We start from the raw sequence: 27,910 nt of genomic DNA on the forward strand, positions 1-27,910 counted from the left end.
TGGAAATTTTACTTGTTGATGACTGTCTGTACATTTAATTGCTTATAAATGGGTAAGCTGTTTGAGACTTATCTAATGTGCAGTAGATTGAAAATATCGAGAGAACACTCGAAAAAAATCATGTTCTCCTAATAGTTTATTATATACTTTTTTATTTATTTTTTTTATTGATTTTTATTTGAGATATACGTGCAACGCACGTGCCGAAGACTAGTATATATAAAAAGGGGAGTGAAGGAATAAATGGAAAACAAAAATAGCAAGAAAGCAGCCAAAACTGCTGCCATCTCTGTGTGCTGACTGCATTTCTTTATTCAATTCGCCGCCCTCAACTGCAGCAGTATATCAGTATTCCTTTTTGCTTTCTCCCCACCACCAAAACAACTAAATCTGCAACCCCAGGTCATTTTCTTGATCCATCTCTCTGCTGAGTGCTGACTTCCTCTTTTAAAAGTTTGGGTTTTTTTCTGATACAGATTCATCTTAAATTAACAACAAAGAGAAATGGGAATTTCATCAGAGATGACAAGGGAGGATTCATGGGCAAAGCGAAGGGAATCTTTGTTGATTGCTTCTGCATATGAAGAGGACAGAATTCGCAAGTCTAGGGAATGTACTCAAGGTTACAAATTTTGAACTTTTTTTCCCTACTTTTTCTAGGTATTTGGAGTAATAAAAAATTGATTTTTAGCTTTGTTGTTTTCTTGATTGGGTGTTATTTGTGATAGATTATCCTCTTCGTTATCTGTTCCTTTTTCAGATTAGTGTTACTTTTCCATGATGGTTGTTCTGTGTTCTAGAGAAAAGCTAGGAACTTAAGTTTTTCAAGTAGCATTTTTGTTGGTTCTTGATTCTAGTTAAGGATTCCATGAAGACTTGAATTTGGCTTTCTGGACAACTAGATGGACCCCATTTTAAAATATGGAGTTTTTTTGCTGGATCAAGGATGTGTTTGGTAGGAAGGAGAATATTTTCCTAGAAAATGTTTTCTCTGAGAAACAAATCGGTTTCTTACTTATGTTCTTGTGCTTGGTAGTAAGCAAAAAATTGTTAGCTCAAGAGAATTCATATGGGGATGACAAAGGTGGAATTGTAAGACGTAGGGGTTGGGGGCGTTGGGTGGGTGAGAAGGATACAATAAACATAGACTGTCACTTACGGAACTTGTTTTCCCTACTTCCACTAATGAAGTCATTTTCGTCAATTTTTAAGGAACTTGTTTCTTTTAGAAAATATTTTCCAAAAATTTTGTCCAACCAAACATGTGAAAATAAGAAAACATTTTCCTCCTCTATACCAAACACAGGTCAAGTCTTGTTTTTCTGTTAATGAAATATTTTTGATCATATATGTAATTGGCATCCTTCCGCAGGTACAAGGTTCCCATCTAAAACAGCTTCGTTTAGCAAGTTTTGTTATATATAGGAAAGCACCTTTTATAACCTCATTTTGTAAGAGGGTTTGTTGTTTATATTCTAGATTGATGTTGGAAAGCATCGAAAATATTGAAAAATACAAAATGCACAAGCCTATTGAATCAGCATTTATCATGTTTCATGTCCCTAGATGAACCGATTTCTATGATAACTTGAACAAACTATGAAGCTGGCTGCTCACGGTTTCAGCACACTTTGTGTTGTGATTTCTTATGGAAGAGATTGTGCTACTTTTGCTTTTAGTAGAGTCGAATCAGCCCTGTTGTAATACAAAATAGCATAAAAACATGAGTACCAATGATTTGGTAATTGTTGCTTTTACATACTTGGCATGTCTGACCTAGAACATGGTCTTAGGAATATCCACATAAGTTGGACGCTTCAAAAACATCAACAGGAGCGCGTCGGATCCTCCAAAAGTCTATTCTTGCCTACCTTAAATATAAAAAAAGGGATAAAAACTGTTTGTTACCTCCTAAGAAGCTATAAAGTTGCTTCTGCTTTCTGGTTGGTTAAACCGTTAAAGTGATCAGGTTTCTTACATTAGATTTCTTCTTCTTGACTTGGTTTTGGAATTGGTTTGCTGGGTCATGAATGAAAAGAAACTTTGCGTGAATGATATCCTTGCCAATTTCAACTTTTGTTAGTCTTTCATTATTTCATCTTTCTCTCTGTAGGCTGTTATGAAAACTTGTAAAAAAAAAAAAAAGAAACAGCAGCTGTTAGAGAGTTGCCTCGAGTTCTATCATGTTAAAATTGATTGAAAATTTGTAATGCTTGGCTTTAGGTTAATTTCTCTTATAAATATTTTAGTCATTCAAAATTATGAATACCCTGTTTTTTTTATTTAGTCGTGGTATGGATATTTACTTCAACAACTTTTCTGCTATGTTGACAAGGTAAAAGAAAGTTCTCTCGTTCTTTTTTATTTGAGAGTGGTATAGTATAATATTTCATCAGCACAAAGCAAGTGCTGGAAACCATATGGACATTACAAAAAGCAAAAACTACAGGTCCTTCTTCTTTTTACAAGGCCCCTATGATGTTTTGCGGTGTACCAACATCTTCTACAAATTCTTCTTTACACCAAAATGAAACAAATGTAGACAGTTCATTTTGATTTTCTGCAGAATGCTGCATCTTGTGTTTACTCCCTTCCAAATAGTCCACCATATGCAAGCAAGAACTCAGTTCCACCAATTTTCTGCCAAACAGAACCACCGACACTGTTCCAGCAAGCTAAAAGTCTCCAGAAGCTTGGGCATAATCCCCATGATGCCTTTCATTTTGAAAAAAGAAGAAGAAGCCACATCTGTCAGTGATTGGACAGGGTATAAGGAGATGATTAATGCTTAACGCTCCCTTCTTACACAAATAACCTATTGAGGACAGTTCCATTCTCCTTCTCATCAAGTTATCTTGAGTTGGCATGCTTACCCTACAATGAACCATGAGAAGCATACCACCTTGCATGGTATTTTCACTTTCTTGATGTGCTTCTAGGGTCAATTGTTGATCTACTGTCCATAGTGATTTGAGTGCTGCATATGAAGATTTCCCTTTGCAGTCTCCTTTTCTATGTTTCGGCCAAATCAATTTATCTTTTGTAGCACCTTGGAATGGCTCTAAACATCTGAAGAAATTCAGCTACTCTGGTACCTACCTAGTCATTTAAAAGTCTCCTAAATCTTATGTTCCAAACTTTATCCCAAACTTCATGAATTGTAGATTCAGGCTGCTGCTTAAGCCGAAGCTACTCGTTTTTCTTTTCCTCTGCTAGTTAATTTACATATGATATAGGAAAGTTGCCTATTTATGAATTTTGGTTAGTACTATAAAGTGGAAAAAATATGCCTTATACCTGATTTGTTTGTGCATTTTGCTGAACTTGCAGAGGGTGTCCGTGCAGGAACTAAAGCAGCCGCAGTTGCTTGTGTTGCTAGTGCTATTCCTACGGTTCGTGAATTGATGTTCTTCTGATGATTGATTATTGTCTGCTGACGTCGAAATCCCCTTCTATTCATATAGGAAGTGTACAGAGTCCCATGCAATATAATTTACTCAATTAAGATTTGATTTTTTATAAAGATAAATACTTATTAGAAAGCATATAAAGTGATCAATGGAGTCATTCTCAAGCAAAGGAAATCAAGGGACTCAGAAAATAGGGAATACATTAACATCAAGACTAATCCATTGGATTTAATTAACTATCATTACTTAATTATAGGCCTAGAAATTAGTCTTGGAAATCAATTAGCCTAAAGTGTTTCTCAACAACTAATGCACTCTTGACTACCCACTAACTGTTTCTTAGCACCTTAGTGCATCTGTTTTAGCTAGTTTTCTCGAATCAAACTAAGAAGCATTAAGCTCATTTTAATTTCAGGGTACACTTCGCTTCATCCTATCCACAGTTTAAATCTATTAGATAAGGTTTAAAGCCCAAAGTTGTGTTTATTGATCTAGCCCTACCTCAACTCCCTCTCTCGAATTTCATTAAGGCTAACTAGGGCTGTTCGCTCCCATTGGAAAGAAATGATAGCACTAGACAAACTAAATTAACAAAGATCGATCCATAAAATCACAAATATTCAATTAATACAAAAGCGACTAGATACTAACCAAAACCATAATAATATCTAGTAGCATTATTCAACTGAAAATACAACAACTAAAACCAAATATCTCATTGTAATGCAAGGAATTAAGGAAAGGAGTAAGAAATTCTCATAAATTTTGCTCCAAATCTTCAATCTCCAAGGTTTGGTTGATGGATTCTTGCTCCCTAAGATTTAGTCAAAGTTACTCTGAAGATCTTCTAAAGTTTGAATTTATACATTCCGAAGTCCCGAAGTTGAAATTTCACATCTGTCCAGTTTTTCTCTCAGAACTACTCTTTCGCGTGGCATTGCCATCTCGATCATGGTTCAATGTTTTCCCAGCCTTCATGGTTGCATCCATCACGTTGCAGTTGCGTGTAACTTCTTGACACTCCACGATCACGTGAATGCTTTATGAGAATGCGAAGGGCAGTAACTGAGCAGAATTTCCTTTTTTCTGTTTAGCTACCTTTTGGCTTGTTTCCACTCGGTTTCTTCCAATTCACTTGTCAAAACATATTAAACTTGTAAACCACCATTAGTGCACTAATTTTCTCATTATTCGTCTCCAAAATCTTAGTAGAAAGAAGAGATAAGTTGTTAAAAAACTTATCATTGCCAAGCATTTAAAGTTTTAGACTATTTTGTTGCTATTATAGGAGTACAATATTGTATTCAAATTTCATTATGAATTTAGTTTGTCAATAGTTCCATGTATCTCCTCTGGTTCTGATAGCTATTGATGGTCAAAAAGTAGCTAGATAGTGCCGACTGCAACTCATATGAAGAAAATAACATTTTTGGCCAAGAATCTCCCACAATCATGAAAATGGAAAAATGAGACGTCATGGCATACCAATTTTATGTCTGAACTATTTTCAGTTGTCAGCTTAACTGTATAGTAAAGATGATCTTGCTCTAGATAAGTATGAATTCAATCTTATATTTCATGAAACAGGCCCTTCCTTTATTGATAATTACTCTTCTCTTTCAAACACTTTGATGCAGTAGCACCTTTGCTGTGACGGCAGATATATTCATTAAAAGGGAAAAGTTATTTTTTCTTGTCTTAGTTGCCTGTATCTTATAAACCTTGGCTCTCTGATTCTCAGTTGGTTGCTGTGCGGACAATTCCTTGGGCAAAGGCAAATCTCAATTATACTGCTCAAGCACTCATCATATCTGCTGGTATGACCTTAAAACATATGTTCACATATTTTATTGATTAGTCCTTCCAACTGTTAATTGTGTGAGTGGTCAGTGATTATATGATTAGGATTATATACCGGTGAAGACACAAAATCTTCCATATCATTTGACTACATTTTATGTGAATTATTATTTTCATCTTCTTGTTGTTTAATCTTTTTTCCTCAAATGGAAATGAGCATGTCAATTGTGCATGAGTATCATGCATGTTAAATCAAATAGCAATATTCTGTTTAATGCCTATCTAGCATGAGATTAAGCACATCAACTAATTCTAGCATATACTTAACCCTTGAATTTATTTTAACTTCAGACAGTCCACTCGATGACGTTTTGTAAGCTTAAAGTTAATTATATCAATTGAAGAGCCTTAATTTCTATCATCACTGTAAAATGTGGAAGAATTTGATATCCTTTTATGTAAAATTCAAGAGGTACTACTCTTTTATGGAAAAACTTTGTGAACAAATATAAATGAAATTTTGTGGAGATGGTTATAAGATTTGATAGAGAAGTTATTAAGAGTATTGGTCGAAACCAACAACAGATTTGAGCATAAAAGCACCCTTTTCTTTTTGGAGGGAGAGGAAGTGAAGTCCTCTTTAAAATATTACACTTTTGGATGCCCTGTTTTGACGAAAAATGCAGTTTGTTAACTTATTTTCTTAAATGTAACTCAGATGCACCATAAAGAGCTTTCATTTAGGATAATTTGCACCTTCTTTTTTAGTGATAATTTTTCGTATACTGATCACGTATTCATACCCAAAGGCATGTAATGCTGGTTAGGTACTTCATCTTCAGTTACCCTTGTTAATTGTTTGTGAAGTGCGGTAGCCTCTTTAAGTTCCTGAATGCTTCAGTTATCTTCCAATGAGAAATTTCATTATCCGGTTTCTTCATTCTTACAAGTCCAGTTCGGACATCTTGATGCAAGAGCTATATCTTACCACAATCATCTTTTGATCATACCACATATGAGCATTAAATACTTCAGTTTTGTCGAAACCTCCTTTTGCTTTTGGTCACCAGACATTATATCATGTACTGTACGTCTAGAATAACATAGCATGTTAGGTGTTCTTCAACTTCTATGTAAATTCGTTGTAATAATAGTTTTCTGTGTTTGTTTGCTTTAGTTTTCTTTCTACAGCTCGTAACATGTTTCTCGAAGTCCCTAGTTTATATTGTACTGTTTTCTTTATGTGAACAGCTTCAATTGCTGCATACTTCATTACTGCTGACAAGACAATCTTGGAATGTGCAAGGAGAAACACTCAGTACGATAAATCTGCTTAAGACACTGGCTGGTAGATCCTAATGTGTATTTTGTATGTGTTCCATTACTATGTACCTCTGTCTTAAAATGATATCTATGAAAGTTTTATGAATTTCATCATCTTTGCACAAATGTACTAGTTTTGGTTTGCACCATATATGAGTAATTTTCTTCTTCCTGTGTGCTTGTGGAGATTGAATAATCTGCATATTAATATCAGATTTGTGAGATTTGGTCTTTGATGATCATGGTAAATACAACATTTTTTTCTCTCAATTTTGGTTTGGGGCAGATAGCTAGATGTGGGATAATAATCCTTTGGGGTGGCCCAGTGATTTGAGTTTAGAACCTCGGGCTTCCAAACACATCGTAAGCTAAAATTGTGCTGATAAATAACCAAACCTGCAATGAATAGGGAAGGTATAGTGTTGTGCGGAATTTGATATAATACGAGAAAATATAAACGCGAAAAATAAGACAACAGATTTACGTGGTTCACCAATAAATTGGCTACGTCCACGGGAAGAGGGGGAACAGTTTTATTATGGAGAGGCAAGAACAAAATTACAGAATAGGGTTTGCCATAGTGTCTATATATAGTGCTAAGCTACGCCCTAACAGGCTTGGGCCCAAAATACATAATTGAAAGATAATTAAGGGTCCAATTCAAGGCATTCAACAAATCTCTACCTTGACTTGAATTCTCCAAACAGATTCTTCAGACGCACTATGATAGTGCCAGGCCTCCCCCTCTTCCTCAGAATTGTCCCGCAGGGCAATTAACAGCTTCTGATGTTGAGCAAGTCCAAACAGTGTTGAAACTTGCTCTGTGGAACCGGCTTTGTGAACATATCAGCAGGATTATCAGCAGTTCCTACTTTTTTCACCTTGATTCTCTTCTCACTTCTCAGAAAATGATACCTCACGTCAATATGTTTGGTTCTCTCATGATGGACTTGATCCTTGGCTAGACAAATTGCGCTCAAACTGTCACAATACACCGTAGCCTGATCATGATGCAGACCACGATCACTAACCAGCCCTTTCAGCCAAATCCCTTCTTTTGCAGCCTCTGTCAAGGCCATGTACTCCACTTCCGTAGTAGACAAAGTCACTGTAGGTTGCAAAGTTGCCTTCCAACTGACGACAGATCCTCCAAGGGTAAACACATAGCCAGTCATCGATCTTCTTATGTCAACATCTCCAGCATAGTCAGAATCAGAATAGCCAGTAACCAAACACTGAGTATCACCTCCATAAATGAGACCAACGTCAGATGTACCTCTAAGGTATCGGAAAATTCTCTTCACAGCCTGCCAATGTTCTCTCCCTGGTTGTCCCATGAATCTGCTCACTACACTGACTGCATGTGCTAAATCTGATCTTGTACAGACCATAGCATACATCAAACTTCCTACGGCACTGGCATAAGGGACTCGTGACATATACTCTTTCTCTTCTTCTGACTGTGGAGCGAACATGGCAGTGAGATGGATATTGACAGCACTGGGGGTATCAATAGGCTTAGATAAAGACATGCCAAACCTCGCCAAGACCTTCTGAATGTAGCTTCTCTGTGACAAGAAAAGTTTCCTTCTCTCTCTGTCTCTAATGATCTCCATCCCTAGAATCTTTTGAGCGGCTCCCAGATCCTTCATCTCAAACTCAGCACTAAGTAAACCCTTCAGCTTCTGAATGTCATACTTCTTCTTTGCAGCTATCAACATATCATCTACATAAAGTACCAGATAGATGAATGAATCATCCTTGAGCCTATTGTAGTAGACACAACAATCATATGAGCTCCGAGTATAGCCCAACTTCACCATATAGCTGTCAAACCTTTTGTACCACTGCCTTGGAGACTGCTTAAGTCCATATAAGGACTTCTTCAACTTGCAGACGTGATTTTCCTTCCCTGGAACTTGGAGACCATCCGGCTGAGTCATGTATATCTCTTCCTCCAACTCTCCATGTAGAAACGTTGTCTTCACATCAAGTTGTTCAAGCTCCAGATTCTGATGTGTAACTATCGCTAATAACACTCGGATGGAAGTATGTCTGACCACTGGTGAGAAGATCTCATTGTAGTCCACTCCCTCTCTTTGGTTGAAACCTCTGGCAACAACCCTGGCTTTATACTTGACTCCTTCTGCTGGTGATATCCCTTCCTTCTTCTTGAAAACCCATTTGCAAGTAATAATCTTTCTCCCCGAAAGCTGTATGAACAAATCCCATGTCTGATTCTTGTGTAAGGACTCCATCTCATCTCCCATAGCAGCAAACCATTTTTCAGAATCAGGACTTAAAATGGCTTCTTTGTAAGTAGACGACTCAGATGTATCTACCTCTTCAGCAACCTGCAGTGCATAACCCACCATGTCCTCAAAACCATACCTCGTAGGTGGCCGAACTCCAACCCTCCTTGGCCGATCTTGAGCTGTACTCTGATGGATATCTGATGGCATAGATTCTGGAATATCAGTTTCTGTCTGTGGCTCTTGATCCTCCTCTTCAGGTTCTTTCAAATCGCTCTCATTCTGAATGACTTGAAACTCCACCTGTTTATTAAGACTCCTAGTTTCTGACGTAGTTGTAGGCTTCACAATGGTTCTAAGCAGAGAACTTTCATCAAAGACAATGTTCCTGCTCATAATAACCCTCTTTTCTGTTGGAGACCAGATTCTGAAACCTTTCACTCCATCTCCGTAGCCCACAAATACTCCCTTTTTGGCTCTTGATTCTAACTTACCTTCACTGACGTGATAATAAGCCGTACAACCAAAAGCTTTTAGATTTGAATAATCAGCAGCTTTTCCTGACCACATCTCCATAGGTGTCTTGCACTGTATGCTGTATGTGGTCCGCGGTTAACCAAGTAGCAAGCTGTACTAACCGCTTCTGCCCAGAATCTTCTATCTAGCCTAGCATTAGAGAGCATGCACCTTGCTCTCTCCAGAAGTGTTTGATTCATCCTCTCAGCTACACCATTCTGCTGTGGTGTATTTCTGACTGTACGATGTCGAGCAATCCCTTCACCCTTACAGAATTGATCAAATTCAGACCAGCAGAATTCCAGCCCATTATCAGTTCGCAACCTCTTGATCTTCTTCCCTGTTTGATTTTCCATCAAAATTTTCCACTCTTTGAACTTTTGGAAAGCTTCACTTTTATGTTTCATCATGTACACCCAAGTCATCCTTGAGTAGTCATCAATAATGGACACAAAAAATCTACAGCCTCCCAAAGACTCAACACGGCATGGACCCCAACAATCAGAATGGATATAATCAAGTGTGCCTTTTGTTCTGTGAATGGCCTTTGGAAACTTGTTGCGATGTAGTTTTCCAAAGACACAATGTTCACAAAACTCTAGGCTCTTAACCTTATGACCAGCAAGAAGATCCTCCTTTGACAGAATTTGCATCCCTCTTTCACCCATATGACCAAGTCTCATGTGCCATAACTTAGTCATATCCTCCTGGTGAACTTTTGACGATGCAACATGGGCTGAACCTGTAACCGTGGAACCTTGTAGAAAATACAAAGTACCACGCATGACACCTTTCAGAATCAGATTTGAACCCTTCCAGACTCGCAAGACTCCATCTTTTTCCGACCAGCTGAATCCCTTGCTGTCCAAAAGACTGAGAGATATCAGATTTTTCATCATAAATGGAACGTGCCTGACCTCGTTCAATGTGCAGAAGCTACCGTCATGTGTCCTTATCTTGATCGAGCCTGTCCCAACCACCTTGCAGACAGAACTATTGGCCATTGAGATGCTGCCTCCGTCTATCTGCTCATAAGTCGTGAACCACTCTCTCCTAGGACAGATGTGATAGGATGCCCCAGAATCAAGAACCCACACATCTGAATGATGAGTGTGCTCATCCGCAACTAGGGCAATGTCTTCTTCAGAATTGGTGCCTTCTTCAGCAACAGCAGCAGACACTGATTGTTTTTTCGATTGCTTCTTCTTCTTCGGGCAATCAAATTTTCAATATCCCTTCTCCTTGCAGTAATTACAAACATCATCCGGCTTTGCACCCTTCGACGTCGGCTTATTTTTCTTTCCGCCGTTTTTTCTTCCCTTTCCGCTACTGGTGAACAGGCCGGAAGGCTGTATGTCCGTACTTGTGTCGTTAGCCTTATGTCGTAATTCCCTGCTATGAAGGGCCGATCTGACTTCTTCCAGCGACACAGTATCTTTCCCAACAATGAATGATTGAACAAAATTCTCAAACGACATTGGGAGAGATACTAACAGAATCAGGGCAGCATCTTCATCCTCGATCTTCACATCGATATTACGCAATTCTAATAACAAAGTATTCAATTGCTCTAAATGTTCCCTGAGTTGTGTACCTTCAGCCATTCATAAACCGAATAGACGTTGTTTCAGAAGCAGCTTGTTGGTTAGAGATTTTGTCATGTACAAACTCTCCAGCTTCAACCACAGACCAGCAGCATTCTCTTCATCCGAGACCTCCGTGATGACGTCATCCGCGAGACACAGCATGATCGTCGAGTGCGCCTTTTCCTCCAGAATCGCCATCTCAGGAGTAACGACGTCGTTCTTGTCGGCGCCCAGAAGCCTTGTTGTTTCAACAAAGCCCGCATCTTGATCTGCCATAAACTGAAACTGTTCCTCCCTGTGAATTTGTCGATTTTCACGTTCAAAACAGACATCTCGAATTCTCCAAGAACACCGACTAACCGAGAGGCTCTGATACCAATTTGTTGTGAGGAATTTGATACAATACGAGAAAATATAAACGCGAAAAATAAGACAACAGATTTACGTGGTTCACCAATAAATTGGCTACGTCCACGGAAAGAGGGGGAGCAGTTTTATTATGGAGAGGCAAGAACAGAATTACAGAATAGGGTTTGCCATAGTGTCTATATATAGTGCTAAGCTACGCCCTAACAGGCTTGGGCCCAAAATACATAATTGAAAGATAATTAAGGGCCCAATTCAAGGCATTCAACATATAGTAATGCTATGAATGACCTAGTATCGAATACTGGTAATAATATCAGCAAACGAACGTTGTCCCGTGCTTCTAGACATGCTGAGCTCCACATATTCTTGTACAATCAAAGTAGATCGATTCCGTAAAAGATGAGATCAGTAAATGACAATTAACTGAAATTTCATCTTTGTGAGATTGTCAATATTGTACCGAGGGCGTCTTTAGAGTATACCGAATCAATATAGCTATCCTTCTTCTGACAATTTGAATTAGTATCAAAAGTAAGTACTAAATAATTTTTTTTTCCTTTACTTGTTGATGTAAAATCATCTTCTATTCAATAGAAAATTCTTTCGAAACCCCTTGTCCTGGGTCAAGCTCGTCGCACCAGGCTTGCCTAGTGCAGGTTACTCTCCTATGTGATTTGCGAGCTATTGAGAGTTTTACCATGTGCGGAGCGGTGGCGGTTTTCTAGTTAGATAGTGAGATAATAATCTGTCATCTGCCATTCTCAGTCTTTCTCAATTTATATTCATTTCCAAAAATTATTCTTTTAATTATGGTCAAAATACCTGTTAAGTTCTTTAAAATTGGATAGTTAAAAGTGACAATAAACCAAATGTGCATTTTGAGAAAATAGAAAAGAAAAAGTGCAATTGAGTGAAGCTGATTATTGGATGATTATATTTTTAAATTAAGTGTGAATTAGAAAATGGGTCTATGAAATACTCCCTCTAATCCTGAATTATTTGGAAATAAATTCATACTTCAGAATTAGTGGAGAACTGTTGGGACTTTTTTTTTTCTTTCATATTTACGCTTCATTTTAGTGAGATTTTTAATTATTTTATATATTTAGAAAAATGATTTGGAAATATTAGTCTTTGGTTTATGTTCTTAAATATTTTTCTTAAAAAGTTGTGTGATACCTAACAATACAATCATATCAACTCGATTATTAAATAAATAGGTCTTTCCGTATTATTTAATGTTGGATTTAAACGATATGATATGAAACAATATAATTTAAGTATAATAAAAATAAATGTTGTATTTAAACTGATAATATAACAAGCAACAATCATCCAAACGAGGTGTTATTATGGACTAGAGAGTGAACATGTAGGAAATGAAGTGGAACATGTTTGAGCTTTTACAATTTATCTAGACTGGTACGTATAAATTAATATATTTTAATCAGTTGACATATTTATGTAATTGACACTTGAGAATACAAGAAAAAAAACATCATAATTCAAAACAAAGATATCTAATAGGAATATTTTTATATATATTCAGATGCTCAAATATTAAAAATAAATATCAAAACGATAAATAATCTGATTGTATAAAAAAAAATTATTGATAAATTTAATAAAAATATGTAGGTAAAAATGATAGAAAAATCCCTTTCCCTTCTTACATAGAATAAACAACACAAAATTTTGTCCACTTAATTTAATAGTTTCCCTTAATTTTTGGCAAATTTGTTAAAACAACTATAGAGGAAGGTTAACCTTATTTTGAGAAGACAGAGGGACAGTATAAAAATATATTTCTCTATAAAAACACAACTAAAATTTTGATTTTTACTATCACTTTCTTGATATTCAAATTGATTATCATTATAATTAGATATTAAAAAAAAAATGCCACCAGTTACTGAAGAACAGAAAAATCAAGATGTTCAAGGTATTTTCTTCCCTTTTTCTTTTTAATAGTTATTATCTCAGAATAATTACGTTTTTTTTTTAATTTTCTTCATCAAAGAAAACAATTAAAAAATAGTTCTTTCATTTCATATTCCTTTTTTGAGAAGCATATGTATCATTTTTAATTATAATTTGTCTAATTCTCTTATTTATTTTTAAGATTTTTATAATATTGCTTGATTATGCAGACATTATTCAAGATGGATTTAAAGGAGCTGTCACTACATGTGCTCTTACTTCTATAGTTGTGGTAATCTATCCCCTCCATTTCTTAAAAAAAATCTTTTTTCTTTTAATTTAAGTCGTCAGATAGATAAAAAAAAATTAATCATATTCGATATTTATATGAAATCAAATAATTTAATTTTAGTAGGACTAGTGAAAGTATAACGTGAGGATGCATACCATTTTAATCATGGTTAAGTAATAAATATTAGTAAAAATGGTTAATATTATTCATTCACTTCAATTGATTATCACAGAGTCACTAAAATTATCATTTTTACAACATAAAAATCATTCAATTTTTGCTTAAGAATCACAACGTGTCAGTAAACAATTTCTTTTTAAACAAAACGTCATTCAAATTCAATTTGTCTAAATATCATGTAATGTGTATTATTTCTTTCTAGTGATGCTTTTTATGATACAAAAATCAATGTAACAACAAAATGAAAGTTGAGCGATTATTTGTTCTCTGTCCTTGGTATTTATTTTTATTATTTTTCAGTTTGCTTCTACTCGTTATTGTCCATGGGCCAAGGCAAATATAAATTATGCTGGTAAAACATTCATCATATCTGCATGTAAGTAATTCAAAACTATATATTATCTTCAATTAAAATATTTCATTATTCCTAATGAAATTCAAAAAAAAAATTTCAGTGACTGCAGCTTCTTTTGCATTCAGTGCTGAGCAGTCTATAGTGAAGAAGCATCGTGGTAAAGAAAGGTGGGAATGACCATGACTCCCATAATAATCAAGAAATTAAATTTTGAGAATTAAAAAAAAAAATGTTACACTAATAACTATGTAGAAAATATTCCCCTTAAATTTTGTAAATCTTTGTTATAGTTTTAAGTAGATGCCTTCATTTACTTAAAAACTTATCATTTTGTGACGACTCCAAAGTGACGAGAGAACCAGAAAAACTTATTACATCAAACCATATTAATTGGTACATTGATGCAAGAATGTATAATCAATCATGATTTTATTGATAAACATGTAAAATATGTATTAACAGGCTTCTGGGCAAGATTTTATCTTTGGAGCATTATCTATTTATCTTGCATGTGAAATTAAAAGAAACGAATCGCGAATATAAGAATTCAGGCTTACAGTAAGATGTCATTGACATACCCTATGTTCAAGGGAAAAATGATGTTCTCTGCAGATACGAAATATGCTTCTTACCTCATTCTTTCAAAAGGTAAATGACAACAGATAGGGTTTTCTTTATCTAAATTCATTATAAATGGCCTATAATATGAACGGAGAAGGGGGTGAACTTGATCCACTACAGCCTAATTGGTGACTACTGAGAAGTTTACTCGAATTGAATAAGTTAGAAAACTAAACCTTGGTACTTTATGAAAGTGTGGATAGCCCTCTCCAATTCTTGCGTTCCTGAAGATAACCTCAAAAAGCATAACGGTAGATTGCATCAGCTGCTCCATTTTCATCGTTGCTGGCACCAATCACGTCTGCAACAGCTTTTGCCTTCTCTGATCCATTGCTAAGAGCAACACCGAGGGAAGCCAACTTAAGCATCTCCACATCATTCTCTCCATCACCAATGGCCATTATCTGAAAATAGAAGTGGAAGAGGAGTTGGAGAAACTATATAACTAGACTACAAAATTTTAGATTGTGCACGCTCATGCAGATCTAAAAATGGTATGAATAAAACGAAATTGATACAGTTTCATCACATCTCTGCCCCATCTTGAACTAGTCATGCAAAATATGCAATGGGAAAATCAACTATTCCCCCCTAGGCCATGGCCCCACTAAGGCTGTAGAGAAAGGAAATGATTAATCTATAGAAAGAACAGAAAGCTCCCCAGTCCAGAGGCAGATCTAGAAAGCTCCCCCAGTCCAGAGGCAGATCTAGGATTTGAAGTTCATGGATTCCTACTATAGGTTCAAGTTAATAAACAATAATAATTGGATTTACGGTCACATATATAAAGGTATTTAGTGGATTTCTAAATACATAATCAGGGCTTGAGTAAAACTTATTGGGTTCACGACATCACATGAACGCATAGATTACATTGTAGATCCGTCCTTGCTCCACACTGTCAATCAAAACATAGGTGTTCCATGAGGCTATGAGAAAAACATAAACAGGTCTACCAATAAAAGATGTTCCGTCATTTTGAGAGCGTTTGACAATGTAGATATCTCCAGCTCACTCCATATAGGCTAGGTTTTTATTTGCGATAATTATGTTGTCCGGACCAGCTTATCATCGCGAGATTTGCACTATATTCAGTGAAAGAATGTGTCTACACCAGAGGAACACCAATTCTTCAGAAAATTCTAACGTGTTATGATGACATTTTTCAATTAAGTCTATCATTTGGGAGTTCCATTCTCACACTTAACCGCTGTGATATTAATTTTACATTTGAAACGATTGAAAATAATAATAATAATAATATACTCCCCCCGTTTAAAAAAGAATGACCTCATTTCCTTTTTAGTTTGTTTCAAAAAGAATGACCTCTTTTTTTTTTTGATAACATTTTAATTTCAACTTTCCACGTGGCATGTTTAAGGTCACAAGATCAAAGGACAATTTTGTACATTTAACCTAACTTTAATTTAGAACCACAAGATATAAAAGTCTTCTTTATACTCTTAAACTCCGTACCAAGTCAAACCAGGTCATTCTTTGTGAAATGGGGGGAGTGTGTGTATATATATATATGTATATATGTGTGTGTGTGTGTGCGCGCGCGCGCATGTGTGCGCGTCTTACATGTATACAGCAATGCCCCTGAATCTTAAGCAACTCAAAAAAAACCTCAAAGTTATAGGCACATTAAACCCCATTTGTTCAGATATGTGCGGGTAGACTTTTCTGGCATTCTATTGTCCCAAATTCTTGGGTTATCAATCCCATTAACGGTAACTTCTTCAGCATATGTGCATCAGAGAGAATGAAGCATGTTTCAGGAACGAAACTGATGATACTACATTTTTGCTGAGTTAAGGATATCAAGGCAAGTTGCAGTAAACTTAAGTGTACCGTGATGATTAAATGCTAAAAGTAACATAGGGAAGATAAATATTAATACTTGAGTCAAGGTATTTTATTTTATTCTTTGAGAAAAACTGTGTCGATGTAGTTCTGGTTAACAATCTTCAATTCAACTGTTTTGAGATATTAGGTAGTAGAAGAGATAATGGAAAAAGTTCGATAGCACTCACCTCCTTAGGACTAACACCCAAATGATCAAGAAGAATCTTTACTCCACTGCCCTTAGAAGATCCAGGAGGAACAATTTCAAGTATGTCCGGTTGAGCTTGGACAACAGAGGCATTATCTCCAAGTGACTCCTCCCAGTATGGTCTCAATGTAGAACTCACTCCCTCCACAGTATCGAAGAAGATCACCTTCTGCAAATTGACAATAAAGGATTAGTTACAACCAAACCTAGAATATGGATGCTGAATGAATGAAAAAAAAAATATCCCCTACCACCTGCAGATGAAAAACTTGGAATGTGAACAAGCAAATAAAAATGGGGAGGAAGCCAAAAGTTAAATTTAAGAGTAAACAGAAGAAATGTGAAAAAAGATTTAAAACACAATTGGAAGTAAACAAAAAAGGTTGATAGAACCATTTTCCTTTTAGGGAGGAGTAATTCCCCTCCCTACAGATGGAGTGCATACCATGTGTTTACTTAAAGCGCCACCACTAAAAAGGGGACGAACCCTCCCATCCACACCCCAACAAGGAAAAAGAAAACTAAGAAGATCATACAGTGATGCAACTGTCCCCTTTTGCCCTCGACCTTGAATACACAAAATAACCATGACCATGGGAATGTCAAAAAGATAACAACCCAAACCTCCACACACCAGCAAACCTGACATCTGCATCTTCACCAACAAGCGATCCTCAAAAGAACCATTGTGATGCCTGAGCATACTTCAGATCAAAAGAGTGACTACTCAGGTATGGCATATGTTCCACACTCTTATTCAAGAACCATGGGTGATGCCTGAACATACTTCAGATCTTCTAAGCTGCTGGATAGGAGAGGTGGGAGACTGGGAGTAAAAAGCAAAAAAAATGGTGAAGCCTAGTTCCTTCTTGCATATGGTGGTCAGTTTGGAAGGAAAGAAATAATAGATGTATTGAGAATATTACTAATCCAATGCAGAAAGTAAAAGAAAACTGCATCAATACTTTATATTTTGGTGTAAAGGAGAGGGTATAGATGAGGTAGAACAATTAGCAGATTTCCTAGGCTCCATGTAATTATGATTACCTGCCTTGTCAGTTTATGATAGTTGTCAGCATACCCTCATTGCTGAGGAATACAGCTTTACCTTTCCCAAAAAACACATAGTAGCTAAGTTTATCTCTTTAGGTTGTCTTTTATTTCTTATCTTCCAGATTTCTAGCTAATTGCCTTTTCTTACTTGCTGTGATTACTATAATACGTAAATTATCAACTTCAAAAGCAATAAGAGAAAAGATTGTTTTTAAGAATCACTGAGCTCAACTTGCATTAGTAAACAGAACCGTGAATGGGCTATTTTAAGCATATGGAGAGGAATTTGACATCTAGACAAACTTTGGAAGGGTAGGGGAGGCTTCACCTCCACAACATAGCAATGTGCGTACAAGACGTAAGCCACCCCCACCCAAAAACAAAAGTTAAAAAGTCTATGATCAAATTTAACCAACTACCCAGTGTTTTGGGAAGCGAGAAGCGGAAAAAAGCGACGAGGGCTTGCTTCACAGGAGCGAGAAGGTGAAGCGAAGCGTGCGCTTTTTTTTAAAAAAAGCGACATTTAGTATAAAAATAAAAAAATATTAAATAACTAAAAAGAGGTAATATAGTCTTAGATTGAAAGAAATTACTTAGGCAAAAATACTCACAAGTCATAACATATAAAGCAAAAAATCAAAAACATAATTAAATCACAAAATACTAAAAACAAAAGGAAGTTTCAGAAAATAATAAAAAAGGCTGCTAGCATACACACTGATCATAAAATTAAAAAAAAAACAAAAGAATTGAAAAAAAAAACAGAGGCAGCAGTCAGTAAGAACTAAGAAGAAAAGAGCAGGCAGCAAAGAATAGAGATGAAGAAAAGAAGAGAAGAAGAAGAAAAAAGAGATGAACAAATTACCTGCAGGCCTCAGTCGAGATCTTGAGGAGAGAAAGAAGGGAGGCAGCCAGCAGCCTCAGTCGAGATCTTCACGAGAAAAAGAAGGGTGACAGCCAGCAGCCTCAATCGAGAGCTTCAGGAGAGAGAAGGGAAAGAAAGTCGCAAGGAGAGAAGGGAAAAAGAGTCGCGAGGAGAGAAGGAAAGAAGAGTTGTGAGGAGAGAAGTTATATTTCAGATTTTTTAAAAAAAAAACTAATTTTTTTAAAAAAACCCTAATTGTCGCTTTTTTTTTTTATAAAAAGCGCGCTTTTTCCTCAGCGTCGCTTCTCGCTTCTTCCTCTGAAGCGAGTGCTTTTTTCAAATCGCCTCGCCTCAAGTTAAAAAAGCGCACAAGGGTCGCCTCGCTTTGAAGCGCGCTTTTAACAACACTGCAACTACCTAATCATGTGGTGCATCTGCATCCTAAGTCAGCCACCAGCTTGAAAAATAAGGACTCTTCCAGCAACTTCAGATGCAGTTTTCCTTTCAGCTTAAATGTGTAATACTAGTGCAAGGTACAATTCCCGCTCAATAATAAATGGCACATGTTCAGGGCAACACTAAAAACCTACAATTGATCTCCAGTACCCTTCAATACTTGGAAAGTACTAGTCATATGCTTAGCAGCTAATTTCAGCTACATACCTGTATGTCTGTCCCAGTCAATAGTTGCTCAACTGAAGGAATAATCTCGGCCTGGCAAAATAGATTAGATATGAAGCATTCAGCAAAAAATCCCAATGCTTGTATACTGTCTAGCAAGATATAAAATATTGATATGGATGGTACCTTTGGCTCATTATATATGGTATGAAGTGAATCCACAAGCGGGTGATGAAACAATGTAAAGATCCGGTCCTCACTAAATGCAGCAAGGGGAATCCTATGCTCAAGAGAGTAGAGACATGCCTGTAAACTGAAGAATGGTCAGAATCAGGTCTCATATGGACAAATAAATTTAATGAGTCCTTTTTTATACTCCCTCCATTTCAAAAAGAATGGTCTAGTTTGACTTGGAACAGAGTTTAAAAAAAGAAAGAAAACTTTTTAACATACAGAGTATTTTTGATAGACCCTCGCTTCAAGTAAAGCATCTCCAAGAAGTTTGGAAAAGAGAATACGGAAATGAAAGTAGTAAGGACAACGGAATATAGCATAACAACAACAAACTAGTGTGATAACCGAAGCACAGGAAACACAAATGATAACAACAATTGATGAACAAGAAACTCCGTGAATAGTGCTAAAAATACTGGTAAGAGAGTAAGTACCGATACCACCACCTATCCTACCCCGCAGGAAAGCGAGAGAATTACTAGTAACATTTTATTCCAATTAGCAACCTGCAAAACCTCTAATTTAAAAACATGTTCTCGGAAAGCTCAAGATGCACATGTCATGTCTAATCGCCTCTCCTAATATTTCTTCAGCCTACATCTACCTCTCCGAATGCCCACCACTATCAACCTCTCACACCTCCTCACTGAGGAATCTATGCTTTTCTTCTTTACATGTCCAGACCATCTTAACCTCGCTTCCTTCATCTTGTCACCACGGAGACTACTCTCACTTTGTCTTGGATATCTTTTTTTGTAATCTTATATCTCCTAGTATACCCACATGTCCACATTAACATCCTCATTTCCGCAACTTTCATCTTCTAAGCATGAGAGCTCTTGACTGGCAACACTCCGCTCCATACAAAATAGTCAATCTATCCACCACTCTATAGAACTTATATTTAAGTTTAGGTGGTATCTTCTTATCACACAAGACTAATTAGGCGAGCCTTCATTTCGCCCACCCGACCCAATATGATGAGTGATATCATCGTCAATGTCTCCATTACCTTGAATTAAGGACCCATGATACTTGAAACATCCTCTCTCGGGGATGACCTGGGTATCAAGCCTCACTCTACACAAACCTCATGGTTGCATCACTAAACTTGTACTCTAAGTAATCAATATTGGTTCTGCTCACCCTGAACCCTTTAGACTCTAGGATTTGCCTCCTAACTTCTAGCTTAGTATTAACTCCATCACGAGTCTCGTCAATAAATACTATGTCATCCGTGAATAACATACACCAAGGCACGTCACTATGGATATGTCGTGTGAATAGACATTTGTAAGTCGGGGAAAAAAAGTATGAGATGTAGAAGGCTCTAACTTTAGAGAAAACTAATTTTGTTTGAAAGCAGACATTATTGAGTATCATGATGAAATTTGTGAAATGATGTGGAAGAGGCTTATTCCAATTAATTTGAAATTAAGGAGTAGTTGTAGAACAAGGTGCCCCTCATCTTCCATCGAAACATTTGTGATTCCTTTCCTTCCATATTGTTACGGACATTGGAGTTGTGATATTTTTATCTTTTTATAATCATGGTGTCCGTGCCAGGTCGTACAAGCCTTAACTAATTCCACGAGGTACCTAATATATCCCACCAACACTTGTAAGGAAAGGTAGGTACTCCAAGAGTCAAATCTGATGGTGGTGCGGTGTCTAGGCCAACTAGCCACACTTTGATTATTCCACCTGGTACTTGCTACCTCCCGCTAGCATAGATACCGAAAAACTTTGTCTATCCAGGCTTAGACAAATGAAAAGAAGTTGACTAGTAAATTTTTTTGCCAGATTGTCTCGCACCCACTTAATTGACCAGTAGGTACATCTTGATGCACTTTTTAAAGTTTATGTATTTTATTTAAAAAGAAGAGAACCAATAAACTGACCCATAAAATATAGGACTTACATCCTTCCATTTGAATTGACTCCTAGTGGATCAATAACATTTTGTGGTGCAATTATATCTTTTAATCAAAGAGATTGAATAATGATATGTGAGTAATGGGTAAAATAGATGTTACCAACCATAAAGTCGAACATACAAACATGATCCGAAAGAATAAGAAGAATACGATTGTAAACCAATGAAAGGGAACTAAGGCTGACACAAGCAAAGGAAAATTACCTCTCTACACACAACTGGATCCAAGTTTATTCGAGATATTTCCCTGCCTTGTCTGCCATAAACGAGCAACCCCTAGCATTGGGAAAAATTCAAAAAGTGAAAGCTATTAAATGGCCGATCAAGTGACATAATTACTCCTTTTAGCCCAAACTAATGACAAACTTTATATTTTGGGATGTTCCAAAATGTGTCCTTTTTCCTGAGAACCTTTCTTTTTATTGACTGATCAGTACTAACTCAACATCTTATAACCAAGAAAATTTAAGTGGGGACAACTTTTAACTTAAAAATGCAAACATTCTTCAAAAAGAAAAAAGTGAACTTCATCTCCATTCCTTTGGGTTGATTTTTTTAAAAAGGAACTTCATCTCCATCCTAAACCACTATATATTCAAATATAATAAGTAATAAATTCTAGGTCTAATTAATACACTTACCAATAAAAGTAGGAGTATCAGTTTACTTCATACTTGTTTTATTTCATTTTGGTCATAAAAAAGAACAACAGGACATAAAATACCTATGTCAAAAAAAAAAACATAATAGAGATTTCCAAACTCCAATAAACTTATCCTTCTAATTCTCCATCTTAACCTCGTTGTATTTTCAACTCCATGCCTTTCAGGCATTGATCACTTCATCCTCCTCTCTCTAAATATAATCATTTAAATTGTTCCATAAATTTCAGCCTTCCCAAAAAAAAATGAAAAAGATTGTATAAATCAACTTCATAAACTTCTTATTAAGGAAATCACCAAATCATTAATTCTCATTCCACTCTCCCCAATTTCACTCACAACACTAACAGACCATTTGATGTACATGCCGTGATATAGCTGCTGAAATAACCTGAATAAATAAGGTTGTAGAAAAGAATTTGTCAAGCAGTTGTTTCCTAAGTATATGATTGTCCTTAATAACATCATCAGATATGGTTCACAAATAGGCTACTCCGTCTATCTCTTATTGCTCCACGTTCCATTTTCTGTAGTCCCTAAATGGTTACATTTGTTTCCGAACTATCATTCAACATACAAGATTATTTACAACACATGAAGAACTTTCACTTCTTTTTTGGGAGGGGTGGGGGGTAGTAAGTGATCAACAAAATTCCCTAGTTTTGGGAGGATGTACAAGACGTTATGATTATCTTAAATGAATCTCTATATTATTTTTTAAGTGAATCTCGATTACCCATATCCAATTGTACATGTTGAATGGCTCGAAAAATTCAAAAGATGCTATTAATTAGGGATAGAAATGGAATAAGTTAAACCTGCACAAATACTCCTGGAGAAACCTCTGAAATAATGCCGTCTTTTCCAGCTAAACCTACACTCTTGAGCAGAGTAATGGCAGCAGGACGAGTCTGTTCACCAAGAAAAATACAAAGCTTATGATATTTGAACAGAAGCAGGAAAAAAACACAGTATATCGCATCAAGAGATACTATTATATCTAAAGGAAATCAGAGAAACTAGGCAGGATATGGGGAAAAAAATAGTTTGTCCTCACTTTTCCAGTAGCTATGACCACTTTTACACCCCTAGAAGTGGCCTCTCTAAGAGCTTCAGCAGTTGCTGAACTAATCTGACTTTTGCTGTTCAGGAGGGTACCTAACACCAACAATGAAAAGAAAATAACGAGATAATAAACAAGGTGAAACAGATTAAACGAACCAATTCTAAGCATCATACTTGTTTCCTTACCATCCATATCACAGAAGATGTAGCTAAACTTTGGTCTGTAAAATCGTAGACTCCCTTCTTTCTTCCTGTCTTTACACAGTTGACAAGTAAGATCAACTCTTCAATCCCATTAATTAGGAATGTAAACTTACAATACAGAATAATATAATAACTAGAAGAGAATAATTGAACGAAGAAGGCCACAATCTTTTAGTTCTTATTTGGTACATTACCAATGTTCTCCAAAAGAGAACTTCCAGCAGCCTCAGCATCATATGCGCTCTGAATTAATCCTTTTCCCTTCCACCCAAGACATTTTAGAAGGAGCTCCTCTTCTTTCTCCATTTCAGCTTCAGCTTCATCACTAATCTCATGATCGAACCCCAAAAGATGTAGCAAGCCATGAACCTGCAGGGGTGACGAACAACGATTGTCTCATTTGTAAGACAACATCAAATTCTAGAGCAGTTGGTGACTTGGTTCAAACCACTGTCATCCTTCCTACTTCAAGACAATGACAATCCAAAAGGCTTTAAATCTATAACCATATGACCACATGAAAGCAACTCCATAAAAAATGAACAACCGGAATAAATGAGTGATAGAAACTATGCATGTGTCCATATTTGATGAACACTAATGGATGGACTACCTATTATGAAAATTGCCAAGGGTACTAGATGTCGAAAATATTATTGACATCCAAATTTGAGGATCAGCCTTTCTTTCAGGGACAATATTCAGAGATAACCACACATTGCACCATAAATTGGGCAGAGGAATGAGTCATAAAGATATATTGGATTCAACAGAAGTATATAGAGATTGTTCAGAAGTATGTCAAACCTACCAGTAAGATGCGTATCTCGTCCAGTAAACTATGTCCCCTTTCCTCTGCTTGCCTTGCTGCTGTCTCCACCGAAATCACAATGTCTCCCAGCATTAACTGTTGAACATGGACATAGTCAGCTTTGTTACATGAGGCGTGACATGCATAATGAAGCATTTTCTTACAATTGGCAGCTCAAGTTCAGGTATGTGTTGTGACATTGAAAGGACATCAGTAGGGCTATCCACATCTCTCCAGTCCTTATTAAGTTCGCGGATGAACTCATCGTTGCAAAGCAATACTGACAATTCAACACTTTCAAAGCAACCAACGTCATTAATTGCTCTATCCCTCGTTTGATAGTCTGAATCTTTCAAATTATCAAATGCAAATTTCATAGCCATTGGAACATTAAGACGAAGCATTTCCGAAATATCCTGCAGAACCAGAATTGGGAATGAATAAAATAGAATGAAATGAACTCACAAACTAGAGTCACTGCAAAGTAGTGCCTGAAACTTTCTTGATAGAAATTTTGTTTGGAAATTTTCAGCTAGCTCAAGAGGAGGCTGTTTAGTATACTTAAAATGCATATATCTTCCTGCCTATTTTTACTGATTTTGGCATTTTTGATACTGAAGATCTTGAAAAATCAATAGCTATTATCCGCTAAGGACTAATTTCTTGTTCATATCTCTTCCCTGGCTCATGAAACACGTTTTGACGTTCTAAACAAAAATGTAGAAATTCTTAATAGAGAAAAATGACTTAGCCAAGAAGTTAAAATATTGCTCATGTACATGATTCTCAGTTTATTTCCCTAGTTAGCACTTTATTTTAGAAGGCAGCCTTCACTTCACAACTTTTGTGATAAATCCTTATCCACAGAAATGCAATAGGAACATAAAATGGTCAATAGGTGCCCAAAATGTGCATACATATGAGTTGCATATCCTTTTTTCTTGTTGCCATTTGCACTTGAAGTCGTTTGGTAGCTAATTAGATTTATTCATGTATCAGTAATATAGGGATTAATTATGAGTGAATCTATGTATTATTTAATACATGTATTAGTTATGCAGGAATTAGTTATTCTACCTTCCGATACATAGTTTCTCTCGTAACTTGTAGATATATTAGGTATGTGAGCTTCCAAATTATCAATCAAGCGACTATTAATTTTATCCATAAATTACTTATTTCCTATCTACCTACCCACTGTTGTATAAGTAATACGAAAATCAATAAAATGAAATAGTTTGTTTCTTATACAGCTACCAAACAACATCTAAAGTTCAAAACTTTACACATTGCAATAAAATGTCACACAAATCAAAATTAATGTATATCAGAAAGCAAACTAAGGTATATTACCACAATTTCAGGATCATCGGGCAATTGCTCTTCAATGCAAATGTTTACACTAAGTTCCAACTCTTTCTCTTTCTTCTTCAACGACCTTTTCCGAGACTTCCTATACTCTCTCTGACTAGCAAACACTTTGCCACTCCATCCTGCAACACTCCATCTCCTGTCCTCTTTGCAATTCAATCCATAATGAAACTTCCGACCAATAATTGACAAAGATTTGCCGAAGGAAATATGAGCCACCGTAGGTGACGGAGGGAGAATGAAATGCGAGTTCGTGGAGACACTCATGGCAGACGCGGCGGTAGGATGGAATGAGCGTGGAAGAACACGCGCCGCCATGGCGAGTGGTGGAGGAGTAGTCCTGCTGAGACGAGAAAGCATTCGAGTAGAAAAATGTATGGAAATAGTTGGTACTATATTTATTTACTTTAAACGTATCGCTCGATTGAGTGGCTATTTTTTGCCGGAATGAGAGCGACGCAGGAGATTTGGAATTTCACACGAGGGTCCATATGTCTAATGTCTACATGTGATATTTTTTTTATAGAGAAAAAGATTTAAAAAAATACCTCTAAATTATTATATTTGTTCTTAAAATATAATTTGGCTCAAAATATCATTTTCATCAAATTATTGGATTAAAAGTGTCGTTATTAACGGAAGTTATTGAATGTCATATTGCATTCAAATAGGATTTCACTTCCACGTAGGCTAAACAAAAAAAAGGTCAAAATGTCCTAAAATTATTCAAAATAGCTTATATTTACCCTCAAACTATATTTCAGTTCAAAATATTATTTCTCGTCAAACTATTGGGTGAAAATTACACTTCTTATTAATAGAAATTATTAAATGTCACGTGGATGTCGCATTGCATGCCAATAGAGTTCTATTGTTACATAGACTAAATCCATAAATCTTAATTACTCCCCCCATTTCATTATTTTTCAGAAACGATTTCACCCTTTTTCCCTCATTTTGAAGCTAGGGTTTGACAGTTTTCTTCGTGGTTGTAGGTTAATTATTTTTTTAACATAATTTTTAAATAATATATGTTCCCACGTTTTTGAATATTTTAAGTTATGATGTATAGTACAAATATGAGTGTCGGGACAAAACTCACGACTCCTTAAAAGAACTACTACTAACGAGTCATAAAATTGGAATTCTCAAAAGCAAGGAAGGTCTCACTCATAAGCAGACGAGCGGCTGAAATAATCTCAACAGACTCTTATTAAGGATCGCAAGAACATGTATCTACATTATTAAAAGATGCAAGTCGAATGACATCGATACATTGAATGTACGAGTATGTAATATAGTTAATTAACAAATAACTAAAAGAAAGGATTGCAATAGATAATAATGAACTCAAGCTGAATGTAAAGAAATAAAAGAGTAAAATCATTTAAAGCTTTACAAAATACTTTCTCATCTCTGAACTTAACATAATAAGTGATATATAAACATACACCTTTAACTCTATTGAGAGATTGTCTAATTGACAATCATCAATATGAGCTACATAATAATACAACGTCTCGACCACCCTACCAGAACTGTTTTATACCTTGCCAGGATATAGGACATGTTAACTAAGTGGATCCACTAAGTTATGCTTAAAAACAATAAGGAATCATCTAAAATTCATGATCTTTTACCCATGTTGGCGTACATGATTTATGAGGATTTTGATTTGTATGAACTCATCCCCATATCCAGGGGCGGAGCTACGGTGGTGTCAAGGTGCCCGATTAGACACCCTTCATCAAAAAATTAAACTCTATATATAAGTAAAATACTACAAATGACTACTTAATGTATTTGCTTAAGTCATATGCGGCCCCTTAAAGTTGTCCGTATATTTCACTTAGACACCTTAATTTAGCCTCATACCTATTGAACACTTTAACCTTAATAAATTTATACCAATTTAACACGAAATGATAGTCAAATAAAAGAGAAATATGCGTGCATTTCAAACGCTCAAACATGACAAATGGACCAAAGAAGCGATGACACATGACAATTGTATTAATTTTTTAAAATTTTTTATTTAAATAATCAAAAAGCAATTTAAGAAAACAAAAATTGAATTAATCCACTGCACCCCCACCCCAGCCCACCGGCCACCCACCATTCTTCTTCTTCTCGTCGACTTGAACTGCAACCTCCATACTTCTTCTTCTTCGTTTCCTTTTCACTGGCACCGACGTTTCAACGCCAGTCAACAATAACCTCCAGCCTTTTCTTCTTCTCCATTGAATTTTATCCATATTTCACCATTATTGTCAATCTAAGCTAATTCATCATTCACCTTTCATTTTGATTGCATCAAAACCTTCTATTCATTATCTTTTATCTTCTTTTCACTAATAATTATTTATAACAAATTACAAGAAAAATAATTTTTTATAGAAAAGATAATC

The 27,910-nt window shown here is 36.0% G+C and overlaps 3 protein-coding genes across 4 annotated transcripts; 2 read left to right on the forward strand and 1 right to left on the reverse strand.

Annotated features, from left to right (window-relative positions):
* Positions 1-215: 215 nt before the first annotated feature.
* LOC101246364 (early nodulin-93) lies at positions 216-6,782 on the forward strand. Its single transcript, XM_010326762.4, has 5 exons — positions 216-402; positions 477-622; positions 3,331-3,392; positions 5,152-5,227; positions 6,462-6,782. The coding sequence occupies exons 2-5, from the start codon at positions 505-507 to the stop codon at positions 6,545-6,547; spliced, it is 342 nt and encodes a 113-aa protein (XP_010325064.1). The 5' UTR covers positions 216-402; positions 477-504; the 3' UTR covers positions 6,548-6,782.
* Positions 6,783-13,054: 6,272 nt separating this feature from the next.
* On the forward strand, positions 13,055-14,462 carry LOC101246649 (early nodulin-93-like). Its single transcript, XM_019215296.3, has 4 exons — positions 13,055-13,198; positions 13,407-13,468; positions 13,949-14,024; positions 14,104-14,462. Exons 1-4 carry the CDS (start codon positions 13,156-13,158, stop codon positions 14,178-14,180), a joined length of 258 nt encoding a protein of 85 aa, XP_019070841.1. The 5' UTR covers positions 13,055-13,155; the 3' UTR covers positions 14,181-14,462.
* A 17-nt stretch (positions 14,463-14,479) lies between these two features.
* Positions 14,480-25,965, reverse strand: LOC101246947 (endoribonuclease YbeY-like). 2 transcript variants are annotated; one of them, NM_001323559.1, is made up of 12 exons: positions 25,485-25,914; positions 24,296-24,547; positions 24,132-24,227; positions 23,515-23,689; positions 23,303-23,371; positions 23,109-23,209; positions 22,870-22,962; positions 21,594-21,665; positions 19,406-19,525; positions 19,262-19,312; positions 16,661-16,849; positions 14,521-15,028 (listed from the first exon to the last, which is right to left on the reverse strand). In NM_001323559.1, exons 1-12 carry the CDS (start codon positions 25,860-25,862, stop codon positions 14,861-14,863), a joined length of 1,764 nt encoding a protein of 587 aa, NP_001310488.1. In that variant the 5' UTR covers positions 25,863-25,914; the 3' UTR covers positions 14,521-14,860. The 2 variants fall into 2 exon arrangements, with proteins under 2 accessions (XP_069143710.1, NP_001310488.1); XM_069287609.1 differs by lacking the exon at positions 21,594-21,665 and having other exon boundaries at positions 14,480-15,028; positions 25,485-25,965.
* Between the last annotated feature and the right edge of the window lie 1,945 nt (positions 25,966-27,910).

Source organism: Solanum lycopersicum, chromosome 8 (assembly GCF_036512215.1).
Source record: "Solanum lycopersicum chromosome 8, SLM_r2.1".
NCBI classification, from domain to species: domain Eukaryota; kingdom Viridiplantae; phylum Streptophyta; class Magnoliopsida; order Solanales; family Solanaceae; genus Solanum; species Solanum lycopersicum.